This window comes from Momordica charantia, assembly GCF_013281855.1.
Source record: "Momordica charantia cultivar OHB3-1 chromosome 4 unlocalized genomic scaffold, Mcharantia_2.0 BLBB01000004.1, whole genome shotgun sequence".
Classification (NCBI taxonomy): Eukaryota; Viridiplantae; Streptophyta; class Magnoliopsida; order Cucurbitales; family Cucurbitaceae; genus Momordica; species Momordica charantia.
This window is the reverse complement of record NW_028275162.1, coordinates 14,159,608-14,176,614: the sequence shown is the minus strand read 5'-3', so window position 1 is coordinate 14,176,614 and position 17,007 is coordinate 14,159,608. Positions and strand designations below refer to the sequence as shown.

Below are 17,007 nucleotides of genomic sequence, written 5' to 3'. Positions count from 1 at the left end.
CTTCATAGCAACGTTCTCCTCTATGATGACGATAACATCTTGCTGGGAGAAATTGAAGGTATTTATTTTATATACCTGATTTGGATCTATCTTAGGGATAGACCAATTTTTGAGACGGTCTTCAACCTTGGCAAGATGGGCTTCGGCTGAATTATGCTCGACTAAAACCCTTGAAAAATCATCTTCTGATTTTTGTTTGCTCGAAGAAGAAGAGGAAGCTGTATCAATGATCAGTTGAGAGTGGGGAGAGATTTTAGAGAGAAGTTTAGAGAGCATAAGAGAGAGGAAAATAGAGAATTTGGTGATATCAGGGAGATAAAAACAAAATCTCAATAAAAGTATACTCTTTAAATAATAATCTTTCTTTCAATTAAATCAAATTCTTTGATCGATTTTATAATTTTCATTCCCTCCAACTTTAAATTTGTATGTTCACTTTATTTCCACAATAATTTGAAAGTTTTATCTTAATTTTATTAAGAAAATAATTAAGAAATTTTAACCTATATATATTAATAATAAACATAAAAATAGTTAAAAAGATGGGAATGATACAGAAAATGTAAAACATCGAGGAATTATAATACATAAATTAATTTAAAATCTAATAATATATCATAATAATTAATGATTAATTTGATTCATATTTTTTATTTAGGTATAAGCTTTATCATTTTTTATTTTTAACTTATTTTATTAATAATGATTACTTTAATTTTATATTTTTACGATTACACTAATTATAAATTAATAAAATTTATTTAACACTTATGATATTTTATAGATTTATTATTATTTTTAAATAGAAATTTTATCACGTGCATCAGGTGTATTGAATTAGTCATTGTACAAAAAATAATTTTATATTGGTGGAAAATGAAAGAGTTACAAAACGTTGAAATTCCAAAATTTTTTATATTAAAAAATTAAATATAAGGTTATAATTATTCAATTAATTTAAGTTAAAACAAAACTTTTCATATTATATTTTATCATTTAAATTAAATTAATATAATTTAATAATTATTGATAACTAATTATGAGAGACATTTTTCGAATTCAAAATTTTATTGAGAAATAAAATTGCCTAAATGTATATTAGAAAAGATAGTAGATTTTTAATCTATTTTAGATAGTTATAAATTTATAATTATTTTTCAAAAATAAATTTGATTAAGGTAGAAAATTGTCAAATCATATAGCAAAACTGTTGCCAAATAACATAGGTTGGTGTTTCTAAGAAAGAGAAAATTGAGAGAGAAAATGAAAATGAAAAGGGAAAGAAGCAAAAATAATTATGAGTCGAAACGGAAATGGTTTTCAAAGAAACCTCTCTGTTGTTGTTTTTTCAAACCCTAAACTAAACCCTCAATCCTCATTCACACACTCGGAACAAAATCCTAAACCCCGGCCTCACCATCTCTTGGATAACTCCATTTTCACTCGATGATGGTTTCTTCTCTCAATGTCTCTCCAAATTCATTCCGGGTAGCGTTCTCGGCTGCAGCCATAGGTACCGTTTCTCGGACGCCCAGGTCTTTCTCTGTCAGATCAATGTCAGTGTCGCCAGTTCAACATCTTCAAACGTCTGCCTCCTCCTCTCACAAATTGGACCTCTCCGTTATGGTATTCGGCGTTTCATCATCCGTTCTAGGTCATTTTTGGATACCCTTCACCGTCAATCCGACCTACTGATGCTGAACTATCAGCCAATCAATTCAGGATTATGGATTTAGTAATCCCTCCGGTTTTGCATATTGATCCTCTGCTTATTACTTCTTCTATGTGAAAAGGGTTTTCATTTCACTCCTTTGTTTAATTTCTTGAAGATTATATCGCCATTTATAAAAAATGCATCTACGATGGCGCTTATGCGAGTTCATTGCTTGATTATTCGTTTTGGACTTCTTTCTCCTCAGCATCCTAATTGACATATGAAAGAAAGTCAAATTTATAAGACCTCTTACCGTCTTAATGTGCAGACGTCTCTAGCTTTGTTTCTCAAGAGCTTGCCATTTCGTAAATACTATTATAGGCATCATTTTCATTTTTTTAGTGCATTTTCAGTTGCTATCCTATTTTAATTTTTACTGACATTACTTTTGGTTCTCCCCTTATTATCTAGTTGTGCCTGGATTTGCTAGAAGTTTTTGTACCTCTTATCTGGCTTTGATTGCGTGCTTCATTTCTTTCCCGGTGCTTAGGTAAATGGATGCACGGGAAAGATGGGAAAAGCTATTATCAAAGTAGCTGATTCTGCTGGTGTCAATGTTGTTCCGGTGTCATTTGGTTCGTTGGAGGAGTCTGGACTAACTATAGAAGCATCTGGAAAGAATATTCTGGTTCATGGCCCTTCCGATAGGGATAGTGTCCTTGCATCAGTTTTTGATGAATATCCAAATTTGATTGTGGTGGACTTCACTGTGCCTTCTGCTGTGAATGGTAATGACAATGCTTGATATGCAATGATTGTGTTGAAGTTAACAGTTAAGGTTGTCAGTCTTTTAAGTTATTATGAGTTATTGAGCATGTACACCATTTTTTACTTGCTGTATGTTATTTTCCCAGGCATATAAAAAAGTTACTTTCCTTTGACTCTTTTCTTATTATTACCTTTGACGTATAGGACTTGTAGGAATTTTATTGGGATTATTTTAGGTCTATACTTTAGTGCTTTTGTTGGATTTGATGTGATTGTATCACCCATGACTGTTGGAATCTGAAATCCTGGCTACTATTTGTTCGAAAAAACATTGAAAAATAAATAAGACAATACAAGAAAAATCTGTAGAATCTACCTTGAATCCCCCAGCCTTGATACAAAAGGTATCTGCCTGGAATCTTGGATATAGATTAAAAAATTTTCTCATAATTCCGCTATTTGCTCGAAAACTTATACGAGCTGTATTTGAGGAGAAATCAACCCAAGTAATTGTCCTTTTGTTTTAGTGCGAGTTCATTTAGTCACAACAGCCCTTTAGAGCATAAACACAAGCCTTAGTGAGGTTAGGTGCACAACATTCAAAGGACAATCATAATGTAATATATCAATTCTGTCATCCAATCGAAATTTTACAATCATTAGAATTTAAATCAGTTTAAAGAAATGATGATTTTGTTTAAGGCTTGATCAAGTTCACAAAACAGAGGGTGAGAGAGATTGAGATAGGGAGAAAGAAAGAAAGAAAGATAGATAGCAAGAGATATGGAGAGTAAGAGGAGTGGGAGATGGAAAGATACATAAATAGGAGCAAGGTAGCAAGGGGGGAGATATAGAGTGTGTGCGTGGATGGACAACATAGATAAGAGAAGAGAAGAGAAGAGAAGAGAAGTAGAGCATCTGTGAGTGGGCAATGCAGATATAGATGAGAGAGGAGGAGTAAAGTTAGTTCATAGGTGAAGGTGAACCAACTTTGTTTTTCTCCCATGAGAGAGAGATGGAAGTTAAAGGTTGAAAATTTCTACCCTGGTTTATTAAAAATAATAAAGACATAAGCCTCACAACTTACAAATGGCCACCTCTGTGCACACCTGCACGAGAGTGCATCACTTTATTCGTGTCTCAATGCATGTTTTACAATAATTTAACTCAGCTACTTATCAATTAGATCTTGATCTAAACAAGAACATAGAAATCTAATTAGGATTAGAATTTCAACATGACTAGAACCCATAGTAGAACTAAAACTAGCTTTAAAATTAAACTCCACAGTAAACTAGTAAATAATAAACAAAATCAACTAGGATTAGAGTTTCTGAAAAATTCATTTCTTTTATCCTATTGAAGAAAAAAGAAGAATTCATCTTTTTGTACATTTTCTTGTTAGGCTATGTTTATGTAGCCATCCTTTGATTGCTTTGAACATTAATGAATTAGAGTAATTTATAGATTTTTCTATTATTTTGGAGCTTTCTACTTGTTTGGCCATGGATTCGGTTTAATCACAAAAATCTGCTGCATCAGTGAGGTCTACCCAATTGAGACGTAGAATCTTTTACTGTTTATGAATGACTTCTTTTGATCTTTTTAGTGTCAAAGGTTGTAAACTTTTTTTGACATCTTGTGTCCTGGCATTTGTCATGTCATGTCAATGTTATTCTTTCATATTTGAGCGACATATTTGAGATTTGTTGTATAGTTTGTCTCTACATTTTCTCTTGCAGATAATGCAGAGCTGTACAGCAAAGTTGGAGTTCCCTTTGTGATGGGAACAACTGGTGGAGATAGAGACCGGTTGTATAAAACTGTGGATGACGCCAAGGTTTATGCAGTAATCTCCCCACAAATGGGCAAGCAGGTAATTAGATGCTATGATGTACTTGATCCTTAGTTAATTGTAGATTCTGGAACCTCCTCTTTCATTTTCTAATTGTATTTTGGTGTGGATAGGTCGTTGCCTTCCTTGCAGCTATGGAAATAATGGCTGAGCAGTTTCCTGGGGCATTCTCCGGATATTCCCTGGAGGTAACTGTCTCTTGCATTTTCTCTTACTTCCACTTTACCAGGGTAGTGTCAGGATCTCCGGTTTTTTTTTTTTTTTAACAAGAAACGATGTTTTTGTCAATGAAAAGGAACACAAATTGTTAAAAAGTATAAAACTCTTTCAAGTGAAAGATCAGAAAAGAAAAAAAAAAACACAACAAATTACAAAGGACTAATAAAAGCTCCTCAATTGTTGAAAATGAGATTAGGAGAGTAGGGGAAAAAAACATCAGTAAGAGAACTGGTGTAATAACCCAAGAGAGAAAAGTAAATTTTATTCTGCCCTTCGAAATACAAAAGGTTAGCCTTTTAAAGGCAGCTTCTCGTCCTTGAGTTAGGGTGCAAGCAGTGATTTAAAAAGCGCGCCTAGGCGCTAAGCGCACTTGCTGCGCATCTCCTTGAAAAGGCGAGGCGATCTGAATGAGGCGCGCGAAAAGCGCGGGCCTCATATGAAATGTCGAAGCCCATGAAGCGCAGGCTTCATGGGCTTTTGTTTAAAAAAAAAATTTAATCAACAGACCCTAACCGCAAGGGTTTCTGCATTTAGGGTTTGTTTTTTTTAAACAAAATTGAAACTGCCGCACCGCACCCCACGTCTATGGGCTTCATGGGCTTTTGTTTAAAAAAAAAAATTTAATCAACAGACCCTAACCGCAAGGGTTTCTGCATTTAGGGTTTGTTTTTTTTAAACAAAATTGAAACTGCCGCACCGCACCCCACGTCTATTTGACTTTTGAGATTTTTTTTTTAATAATGGAAAGAATCTCAACAGATTTATTTCTTCCTCCCACGTCATTATCATCTTAACCTTTTCCTATTCGTATTCCTTCCCATGCACGCTGTTATTTAAAAGCGCGCCTAGGCGCTAAGCGCACTTGCTGGCCTTGAAAAGGCGAGGCGATCTGAATGAGGCGCACGAAAAGCGCGCGCCTCATATGAAATGTCGAAGCCCATGAAGTGCGGGCTTCATGGGCTTTTGTTTAAAAAAAAAATTAATCAACAGACCCTAAACGCAAGGGTTTTTGCGTTTAGGGTTTGTTTTTTTTAAACAAAATTGAAACTGCCGCACCACACCCCACGTCTATTTGACTTTTGAGATTTTTTTTTTAATAATGGAAAGAATCTCAACAGATTTATTTCTTCCTCCCACGTCATTATCATCTTAACCTTTTCCTATTCGTATTCCTTCCCATGCACGAAAAAAGTTCAACAGTCACAATTTTTTCGTATTCCTTCCTCTTTTCCTATTCAATTTCGACTCTCTCTCTCTCTGCATTTCTCTAGTCTTTTAAATTTCCACAATTGGACTCTCTACATCTATCCCTCTTTGTTTCAACTTTCATCTTTTGTAAGCGATCGTGACTCTCAACATCTCTTTCTCTTTGTTTCATCGTTTGTAAGTAGTAACAGTAAGCTCTCTTTTTCTCTGTTTCTATTCCTATCTCTCTGTATTTCTGATTTTTTTTCTTCTCCAACAGAAGTACAGAACATTCATCTCTTTCCCTCTAGGTTCTATATTTCTATTTTGATTTCTTAATTCTTCAACGGTCCAACTTTCCAACATATTATATTGATTCGAGTCCTCAACCAAGCAACTTTATCTCCTCTTCAAATTTACTTGGACTGTGGACAGTAAGCTCTCTCTCTTTCTCTTTCTCTTTTTTTTTTTGTCTCATTTTCTTTCCCTAAAACAACACTAGAATTTCATTTATTTTTAACTATCGATTAAAATTTAGGATGTCTAACGAAGGCTCAAGAAAAGATCCGGCATGGAAGTATGCTACTTTGGCAAATCCCCATGATATGACTACATTTATTTGTAGTTTTTGTTCAAAAATAACAAAAGGAGGCGTTTATAGGGTGAAACAACATCTTTTTGGAGGTTATAGAAATACAACATCATGCAAGAAATGTCCGGACCATGTGAAGGAAGAAATTAAGGAGCACATGTCCAAAAAGAGGAGATCAAAGAACAAAGAAATCTTATACCTGATATTGATGACGAAGATTTCGGTATGGATGATGAGGACGAGGATGATTTGGTCCTAACTAGTTCGAGTAAGAGACCTTCTAGTCAAAGGCCAAGTTTAGACCCTAAGAAGCCAAGACAGAAGGGTCCGATTGATGCATTTTTTACTCCTAATCCAGAGTCAGTAGTTCTGAATCGAAAAAATGAGAAAGGCAAACAAACGACACTTAATGAAGCTTACAAAAAGGAAATGAGGGAGCGCACCGTACAAAGAATAGCGCGGTGGTTTTATGATTCCGGTATTACTTTGAATGCTTGCAATTACGAAAACTTTGCGCCTATGGTTGAAGCAATAGGACAATTCGGCCCTGGACTAAAAATACCATCTTATTATGAGCTTAGAGTGCCATTGTTGAAAAAAGAGTTAGAAGCAACACATGAATTGATGAAGAGTCACAAGGAAGGGTGGGCCAAGGTTGGATGTACTATCATGGCGATGGATGGACCGATAGGAGAGAGAGGACATTAATTAACTTTTTAGTTAATAGTCCTAAAGGTACAATCTTTATTGAGTCCATTGATGCTTCATCTTATGTCAAGAATGGAAAGAAAATGTTTGAGTTACTCGATGATTTTATCGAGCGCATTGGAGAAGCCAATGTTGCACATGTCGTTACTGATAGTGCTTCAGCAAATGTAATGGCGGTAAGAAATCAAATTCTTGCTCCTCTTCGAATTAGTATTATGTTAAGTTAAACATTTCAAGTAGGCTAACTAATATAATATGTTATCTTCTTATTTTATTTTGTTACTAGGGAGATTATTAGAAGCAAAACGACCAAATTTATTTTGGTCACCATGTGTTGCTCATTGCTTAGACTTGATGTTGGAGGATATATTCAAGATCCCAAATATCCGTAGCACATTGAAAAGAGGCATGGAGATCAGTAATTTCATTTATGTTCGCCCATGATTGTTAAATATGATGAGGCAATTTACGAATCAGAAGGAGTTAGTTAGGCCAGCTAAGACTCGCTTTGCCACAGCTTGCATAACATTATCAAGCATACATCGTCAGAAGAATAACTTGAGGAAGATGTTTACTTCTGATGAATGGAAAAATAGCAAATGGAGCAAGGAACAACAAGGCAAGCGAGTTGTTCAGACAATATTGATGGCATCATTCTGGAATACAATTGTATTTGCTCTTAAAGTATCGGGCCCTTTAGTTTGAGTGCTTAGATTGGTGGATGGTGAGAAGAAGCCTCCTATGGGATATATTTATGAGGCCATGGATAAAGCTAAGGAGGTCATTGCTAAATCCTTTAATGGTAAGGAAGACAAATACAAGGACGTTTTTCAAATCATCGATCAGAGATGGGATCTTCAGTTGCACCATCCTTTGCATGCCAGGATATTATTTAAATCCAGAATTCTTCTATTCAAATCCGAACATTACAGAAGATGATGAAGTTGTTAATGGGATGTATGCATGTGTCACAAGAATGGTCCCTTCTCCAGAAATACAAGACAAGATAATTTAGGAATTGACCAAGTACAAGAACGCTGAAGGGATATTCGGACAACCCATGGCGGTTAGACAAAGAAAAAGAAATAAAAGATCTCCAGCTAATATTTAATGGTACTAATTTATGATGTTTGGTTCATTACTCGGTTGAAAGTTATTAACATAGTTTAGTTCAATACTTCAATTTAATAGTGGAATGGTGGGATGATTTTGGAGTATCAACTCCAAACTTGAGGAAGTTTGCTATGAGAATTCTAGGTCTTGTAGTGCATCTGGATGTGAATGAAATTGGAGTGTTTTTGAACAGGTTAGTTCTTTATGACACTGAGAAATATGTTTTTAACTTCTTGATTAGAAACTTAGAAGTATTGTTATAGAACCTTTTTCTTTTATACTTTGCAGCTTCATAGTAAAAGAAGGAATAAACTTGCACAACGTCGTCTAAATGATTTGGTTTTCATAAAGTATAATAGAGCATTGAAACGACGACATAACATGCGGAACACAATCGACCCTATCTCTTTAAAGGATATTGATGATAGTAATGAGTGGTTGACAGGGAGAATGGATAGTGATTTTGATGAGGATAATGATCTTGTCCTTGGTGATGACTCCTTAACATAGGGTGATGTTTCGAGAGCTGCTGGAGCAGAAGAACCTGCCTATCATTCTAGAGCAAGTACGTCAAGGTCAAGAAGTAGGACTACGACTGGAGCTTCAAGTGCTTCTCAATCCACACCCATACAATTGATTGATGATGAAGATTACACCGAGGAGGAAGATGCAGATGGCTACAAGTCTAATGATGAAGAGAATGAAAATGATGAAATTGAAGGACTCTTTAGTGATGATGAGTTTGATCATTAAATTTTCATTTTGAACTATCATACTTATACTAGTTTAGGATCATTTTCATGTTTTTGTGGACAATTGATTCTTTATGCTAAGATCTTTGATGTTTTCTAATCTTGTTTGGTTTTTATATGTTTTATATGTGTGTATATATATTTTTATTTGTTTTTATATATAGTGCACCTCACATAAAAAAGCCCGCGCTTTTTTTTCGCCTCGCACTTAAGCTCCAGAGGTCTATTGAGCTTTTGTGCGCCTCGAGCTTTTTAAATCACTATTCATAAAAAGTCGAAAATATTTTCAACATTCTTGACCACATCAAGAAATACCTCAACATCCATCCTACCATTGAAAGTTGGGAGATCCTTCTTCATCTTGAAGTCAGTATTCATACATCCTCTGTTTTGGTTCGAGGCATCCCTAATTAAACTTGGATTTTGTTGAAAAAATTATCTTCATCATCAGAGGAATCCAATTCTTGATCCCTTAGATGAAATTCTTGGTTTCTTTGGTCTCGAATCACTACATTTCTTGTTGCTCCAGGAGTTCTAGTATTGGTCTTTGGTTTGCTCTCCCTCTGTTGTGAGCTTCATTTCTATCTCCCAACGGTTTCATAAATCAGATTCTGATTTGTAGAAAGAACTTCCATTTGCTTAGAAATATTCTCCAGAAGTCCATGAATGTACATTGGCTCGTAATTCACCCACGGAGTCTTCTACCAACAGCAAGCGTTCAATGGTCGACTTTGGGGAAAGAACTTCTGTTGCTTGAGGATCCACTGTGAGTCCTCTATTGGAATGTGTTGTGCTCTTTTTAGCCAGCTAAGAAATTTTTAGGGCTATGATAGACCACCAATAGTGCACAAGTATGCTAGGAGGGACAAGAAAGGAATTGTACTGGGATAGGGAGACACGAAGTAACCGTTTTAGGAGTAAGTGGGACCAGGAATCAGTTTGGGAGTGAGGGACGAATAGATATAGGTGGATGAGGGAAGGGAATATGGATTATGCTTTTTGTCTAGCCAGTTTTTAGGAGGATAGGAGGAGAGTTTACCCACCCTCACGAATAGGTGGGGTGTTTCTTGTAAAGCCTACGGGCTCCTTGCTTGATAATCAATAGAATTGTGAGGAGATACCTCTCTCCAGCCGAATTACTACAGCCACTGGCAATTCCTGAGCGCATATGGGAAGATATTACTATGGACTTTATGAAGGGACTTCTGAAATCTATGGGGCACGACACTAGCTTTGTGGTTGTCGACAGACTAAGTAAGTATGCACATTTCATTCCCCTTTGTCATCCGTTCACGGCAAAAAACAGTAGTTGTGGCCTTTGTCAAGGAAGTAGTTAGGCTACATGGATTCCCACAATCCATTATATCCGACAGGGACAAAAATTTTTTAAGTCACTTTTGGACAGAGTTGTTTCGCTTACAGGGAACGAAGCTAAAAAGGAGTACAACTTATCACCCGCAGAGTGACGGGCAAACAGAGGTGCTTAACAGATGCCTAGAAACTTATTTGCGATGTTTCTATGGAGAATCTCCACGATCGTGGGGAAATTGGCTCTCGTGGCAAAAATTTTGGTATAACGCCACCTTCCACAGTTCTTTGGGAATTACCCCATTCCAGGCCGTCTATGGTCGTGCCCCCCCGCCTCTACTGTATTATGGAAGTCAGAAAACGGCGAACGCCACCTTGGATCAACAATTGGCTGACAGGGATCAAGCTCTCATATTCCTCAAGGACAACCTACTGCGGGCGCAGACACGAATGAAGAAACTAGCAGGTCACCACCGCACAGAGGTGGAATTTGAAGTAGGTGATGAAGTCTTTTTGAAACTTCGGTCCTATCACCAGAAGTCATTAGCGAAAAGGAGAAATGAAAAGCTCTCAGCCAAATTCTTTGGCCCCTATAAGATTGAGAGTCAGATTGGTAAGGTGGCGTATCGGTTGGCTCTACCGTCGGATGCCACAATCCACCCAGTATCGCAGCTCAGAAAAGCTGTTGGAACCAACTTAGCCGTCCAACATATTCCCCCTCAATTGACAGAAGAGTTAGAATGGCAGGCAGAACCAAAAGAAATCTTTGCAACCGGCGTGATTGAAGAGACGGGTGTGTTGGAAGATCTTATTCGGTGGAAAGGCTTGCCAGAGGAGGAAGCTACATGGGAATCGTATGCTGATATGCAACTCCAATTCCCTGATTTCCCCCTTGAGGACAAGGTGGAGCTGACGGAGGGGGAAGTTGATAGACCACCAATAGTGCACAAGTATGCTTGGAGGGGCAAGAAAGGAATTGTACTGGGATAGGGAGACACGGAGTAACCGTTTTAGGAGTAAGTGGGACCAGGGATCCGTTTGGGAGTGAGGGTCGAATAGATATAGGTGGATGAGGGAAGGGAATATGGATTATGCTTTTTCTTTAGCCAATCGTTAGGAGGATAGGAGGAGAGTTTACCCACCCTCTCGAATAGGTGGGGTGTTTCTTGTAAAGCCTACGGGCTCCTTGCTTGATAATCAATAGAATTGTAAGGAGATACTGTTAGAACCCGAAATATATTGAAAGATAAAAGATAAACGTACTACAATAGCTACCAAGTATTAGAGGTACTTGGACCCTCCCCTCTTGAGATATCACTCGAGCCAAAAACATACTCACTAAATTGGATCCCTTCATCCTTACACCCACACTCTATTTATAACACTCTCCCTAACTACTTTCCTATCTAATTACTAAGGTACCCTCAATACCCTAATAATATCCCTTTATTACCCTACGGACCAATCCTATCATTACCCGCCCCTTAAAACACACCTTGCCCTCAAGGTGTGGTTAAACAAAAACTTTTATTATTTTTATTTTTATTTTTTATAACCCGCACAAGAATTTGAAACCTAGCCTTGCAAAACTCAAATTGAATCGGCTGCTATGATGGGGTGGTCACAGGACATCAGTTGAAGGTAGCAGCATGCACAAAATGGTGTGGCTGCTACTTTGTGCAGGCGATGGTTGACGATCGGTGATGGGTAGCGGTCAGCAACGGTAGCCGCTGCGGCAGGCGATGGACAGCGATGGTTGAAGGTCGGTGACGGACAGTGGTGGTCGATGGTTGACGACGATCTGTTTTGGACCTTGGTTGATGATGGTAGTGTCGAAGATGCGAGCTTGGAAGGGGGGAAACCACTTCGCAAGACGCCAGTGGTGGCTAGTCGGCGGCGGCAGCGTCGTGCAGGTGGTGTGTATACAGACAGGAGGGGTACGGCGGCTAGGGTTTCTCTGCACGTGGGTAGGGGATGCCCACTTGGGTCAGTTTTTGGGTTAGACCTAGGGGACAACCTGGCCCAAAACTCATACATCAAAACATTCACTATTTTTGTTTTTCTAAAGAAATGGCCCCAGGAACTTTATTGAATTTAAGAAACTCAGCCCAATTACTCCATTCTTTCCCGAACCTTCTCCCTTAATGTGACCATTAGGGTTCCTTCTCCTCCCTTTCTTTTGTGACCCACCCCGTTGAACGGTTTCTTCAAGAAGCTTCCATCGATGCCTCCACCAAGTCTCCTTCTCCGACCACATCTGCCATGGTCGCCAGCGATGGCCTCTGTCGGCCATTTTTCTCACTTTCTTTTCCTTTTTTTCATGATTATTTACCTTCTCATAAGCTTTGCGGTTGTTGATGCTTCATCCTGTACAACGTCTTTGACTCTTTCGAGCCTTCACCTTTCGCCATAAAATCGATAATGGCCCTCGGTTTTTCTGAACTCTAGCCTTCCCAATCTTCTCGCGCCTGATCTCCGAATTTCGGCAGCCTTCGACGAGTTCATCTATCATTGAGCTTGAGCGAACATATAAAGTTTCGAGCACAAATCGATGTGTTATTTTCTTTCCCTTCTTTTGATTTTCCTTTGGTTGTTCCAACCTTGCTTCCCCGTGAACGGATTTTTGCTTGCTCTCCAACTTTTTCTTCTCTAATCATTGTGTTCTCATCTCTATATGGTCGTGTCATCTTCACTGATATAATCTCTTCCTCTGTTTTCTCTAGTATCTCCTTGTTTTCCTTACGAAGCAAGGATCGGATCACCATACTTTCTTGTTCCATCTTATCGGTCATGGATTGGATCCTCAAGTCCATCCATTCCATCATCTTCTCCATCAATCGAAGAACCTCTTCATGTGTAGAATTCATGGCCAGGAACGAACTGCTCTGATACCACTGTTAGAACCCGAAATATATTGAAAGATAAAAGATAAACGTACTACAATAGCTACCAAGTATTAGAGGTACTTGGCTCCAAATTTTTTATGGATGATGTATGTCTGATCATCCACCTAATATACATTTTTGGACATCAATCCAAGAATGAAAAGTAACGAAGAAAGATAATAATAATCAATGGAGTTTTCTGTTACCAATATGCACATGTTCCTTTTTAACGGTGCATTGAAATTGGTGGAGCACTAACCTTAATTATTGAGATTGTTTTAACTGAATCGTTCCTATGGCTTTAATATTTTCTTTTCTTTTTTAATATTTTTTGCTTACCGAAATCTTCTTTAATTGCTTAAGCTTTTATTCCAATAACAGATCCACTGCATGTCCATAAACGTGAGTCTGCTGGTGGATGATGAAGTATTTATCTTTCCTGAGACCTTAACTATTTTTATAAAAATCTTAGGTGATGGAGTCTCATCAAGCAAGCAAGGTGGATGCATCTGGGACTGCTAAGGCAGTTATTTCATGCTTCCAGAAATTAGGTGTTTCTTTTGATGTGGATCAGGTGTGTTGTGGAAACATTTCTACTCTATAATTTGGATTTCTTTTTTCAGTGTTGGCTCTTTCTCTGGAGTTCCTAACAATCTTGTCTATTAGATAAAATTGATCAGGGATCCCAAACAACAGATTGAAATGGTGGGAGTTCCAGAGGAGCATTTATCTGGCCATGCATTCCATATGTATCATCTTGCATCGCCTGACAAAACGTAATATAATCTCCCTCTCTCTCCCCTCATGATGAACAAAAAAATTGTATATATATTCTTAACTACTTTTCCTTGTAATTAGCAGGTGAATGATCTTTACTTGTTTTCTTTGCAGAGTTTCTTTTGAGTTTCAGCATAATGTTTGTGGTAGGTCAATTTATGCAGAGGGCACAATAGATGCTGTTCTTTTCCTAGCCAAAAAAGTAACACTCCCATCCCTTTCTTGCTTATTTTATTTTACTTTTGAGTTCTGCCTGATCCTTGCTGATGGTTAACAGCTGAAGCAGTTATAATTCATGTGGGAAGGAATGTATTTTATAATATAAGCAATACAATGTTTAAGTTTTCTTGTGAACCTGAGTACAGCTCGTTAAGAGATATATATCTTCGACCAAAAGGTTGGAGGTTTGAATCCCTACCCCACATGTTGTTGAACTACAAAAAATGTTTAAGTTTTCTTAAGTAAGGACTGTTAAAGAAATAGTGAGAACATTATTCGGAATATTAGCAGCGACATTTGTAATTACTGAAAAGTTGAAAAGTTGTGTTGACAGTTATAAATAGAGCAGGGAGTTTGGGGTGGGCATAATTTTAGGGAGAGAGCTTGTGAGAGAGAGATAGCTCTCTTGGCAGGCATAATTATTAGTGCAATTTCTCTTTCATATTAGTGACCTAGAAAGAATCATTTGGAGCTTTCTTTGGGGGCCAAAATTTGGTGAGGTGGGAGCTAGCACAAAAACCCATTGAGGATGGAGGGTTGGGCCTTTACAGCATTAAGGATAAAAGCAGAGCTCTACTTGCTAAATGGACTTAGAGATTCTTTGTTGAAGAAACGCCCTTTGGAGAAAAGTTATTGTGGCAAAGTATGGTCTCATTGGTAATCGAACCTCAACCCTCCCTCGCTCCTCTGCTTCTGCACATGGCCCATGGAAACGCATCATCAAGTACAAAGTTCTGATTTTTTATAGAATTACCTATAAGGGTGGGCAGGGGATTGGTCCCATCTTTTTGGCATGACGTTTGGTTGAACAATGTGCCATTGTGCATCTCCTACCCTCTTCTTTATGCTTTTCACTCATCAAAATCAGCCTTTGTGAGAGATCTTTGGTCCACCGATATTAATTCTTGGGGTGTTTGCTTTAGAAGAAATCTTAAGGATGCAGAAATCCAGGAGTTTGCTCTGTTCCTACAAGACCTATCCTCCTATTGGCTTTCAGTTGACAGAGATCAGATTGTTTGGTCATTGGAGCCTCACAGATCCTTCACCACCAGCTCCCTCCTCAAGGACCTATGAAAATCCCACTCCGGCCATTCTGAACCCTCTTTGTTCAGCTCAATTTGGAAGGATTATTATCCAAAGAAGATAAAATTCTTTCTTCGGGAGTCTTGTTTACATACCATAAACACTCGAGACAAACTTCAAAGATGGATACCCTTTATGCACATCTCCACTGGTGTGTATGTGTAGACAGAATAGCGAGTCCGCTGGTCATGTTTTTCGTCTCCTGTCTTTTCGCATCTTGCCTATGGAACAAAATCCTCTCTTTTTGGATGGTCAGTTGCCCTTCCCAAGGATACATTTTCTATTGGCCTTGACACTCGCTGGACATCCCTTTTCTAAGGGAAAAAGTCTTCTTTAGATGCATTTTGTTTGGGTTTTATTGTGGTCTGTGGTTGGAAAGAAATCATCCTTCCTCGAAAAGGACCATCCACCACATTTTCTGTTTGAATATATTGTTTTTCTGGTTATCACTTGGTGTACATGCTCTCCCATCTTTCATTTTTATAGTTTTGTTTCTCTATTAACCAATTGGAGAGCTTTTTTGTAACCCATTATAATTGGGTTCTCTCCCTTTTGTAACCCTACTTCATATCAACAATTTCTTCTTAAAAAAAGAAAAAGCAGTTTCTCTTTCATATTGTAATACAATTTTAGTCTTGTTTTCTTACTTTTCCTTCACATGATCTTAGAATCCTATCGTAGAGTTAGTGCTGAGTTGTGCAATGGAATATATATAATGGAATGCTGTTTGTATACTGCAGATTCAGTCGAAGGCAGACAAGCGGATATACAATATGATTGATGTATTGCGGGAGGGTAACATGAGATGAGCAAGAACTGGACATCGTAAGGTGGCGTTTACAATAATATTATCTCATGTTGGGAAAATATGGAAGTTTTGTTGAACAAGGGGAAAGGGATTTTGAATTTTGACCATTATGGGAGATGTAACTTGTTATCTTATGCTTCTACGACTTCTCACATCATGAGGAAACTCAACATTAAGAATTGTCACTCCTATGCAAACTTAGCCAGTAAATTTTGTTTATATTGTTGAAGCAGCCATCAGAATGAATCCAAGTTGTGTAAGTTGAAGAGCTCGGCTGCAGAGTGAACGGGAAAAACTTGTGATGGATTCTTCGATTAATCTCTATGCGGTTGAAATCAATGATGATTCTGAGCCCTTCGGGTCCGTGCAGGTACTGTCTATTACCACTCTAACCTAGGCAGGAACGGTTGCCGTTAGGTTGTAGTTGCAGAGGTAGAGCATGATTTGTCGGTTGAACCATAAAAGTATTGACATATCGACAAATATTTAATTCCTTGGTTGGTTAGCACATGGTATGTGTTTCTCTTTTCCAAGAATCATGTTCCTAAAAGATTGTTGTTCCTAAAGAGAAAATCACTCCCCAGTTTTAACTGTGACGAATTGTTTGGATCATATTTAGCTTCTCTACTTTCTTTTTAGTTTAAATGTTTGCTTATTTAAAAATGCACTTGATTTTCTCTGTTTTCCGTAAACAGGTTTTATGTTAAATGAATTTTTTAGTAACAGAATTTTATGAATTAAAATTATAAAACCTTTGATGTTTGTTGCAGTTGCTCAATTGTCATTTTGATGAAAATTTTGAAATGTCTGTATTTTGTTTATTAATTAATCTCTCACTCTTCACAATAATTAACCTTATTGAATTGTTATTATGAGTAACAAAATATTATTAATCTGAAATTGAGAATGATTAAATTACTCTTTTAGTTCTTGAGTTTTTACATATAGATACATTTAGTCTCCGAGTTTTCAAAATGTGCAACCTAGTTGAGTATTGAGAATTAGGCTTAAAATGTTGATGCAACTTGGCGATCAGAGTTCTTTAGAGATTGAACCAATTTGCTCTACTTTTATCTTTGTT

General features: G+C 37.5%; 1 protein-coding gene and 1 pseudogene across 4 annotated transcripts; both read left to right on the top strand.

The window, feature by feature from the left end:
- The first annotated feature begins 1,275 nt into the window (after positions 1-1,275).
- Positions 1,276-16,538, top strand: LOC111021803 (4-hydroxy-tetrahydrodipicolinate reductase 2, chloroplastic). 4 transcript variants are annotated; one of them, XM_022298872.2, is made up of 9 exons: positions 1,282-1,626; positions 2,205-2,442; positions 4,165-4,298; positions 4,391-4,465; positions 13,512-13,613; positions 13,706-13,815; positions 13,931-14,018; positions 15,859-15,948; positions 16,160-16,538. In XM_022298872.2, exons 1-8 carry the CDS (start codon positions 1,447-1,449, stop codon positions 15,925-15,927), a joined length of 996 nt encoding a protein of 331 aa, XP_022154564.1. In that variant the 5' UTR covers positions 1,282-1,446; the 3' UTR covers positions 15,928-15,948; positions 16,160-16,538. The 4 variants fall into 4 exon arrangements, with proteins under 4 accessions (XP_087978777.1, XP_022154564.1, XP_022154563.1 ...); XM_022298871.2 differs by having other exon boundaries at positions 1,283-1,626; positions 15,859-16,538; XM_088122652.1 differs by having other exon boundaries at positions 1,613-1,735; positions 15,859-16,538.
- On the top strand, positions 4,487-8,593 carry LOC148211885 (uncharacterized; annotated as a pseudogene).
- Positions 16,539-17,007: the final 469 nt, after the last annotated feature.

Coding starts and splice junctions, on each gene's coding strand:
- LOC111021803 (XM_022298872.2), top strand. CDS start 1,447: ATGATGGTTTCTTCTCTCAATGTCTCTCCAAATTCATTCCGGGTAGCG. Junction 1,627..2,204: donor AATTGGACCTCTCCGTTATG/GTATTCGGCGTT, acceptor CCCGGTGCTTAG/GTAAATGGATGCACGGGAAA. Junction 14,019..15,858: donor TTCTTTTCCTAGCCAAAAAA/GTAACACTCCCA, acceptor TGTATACTGCAG/ATTCAGTCGAAGGCAGACAA.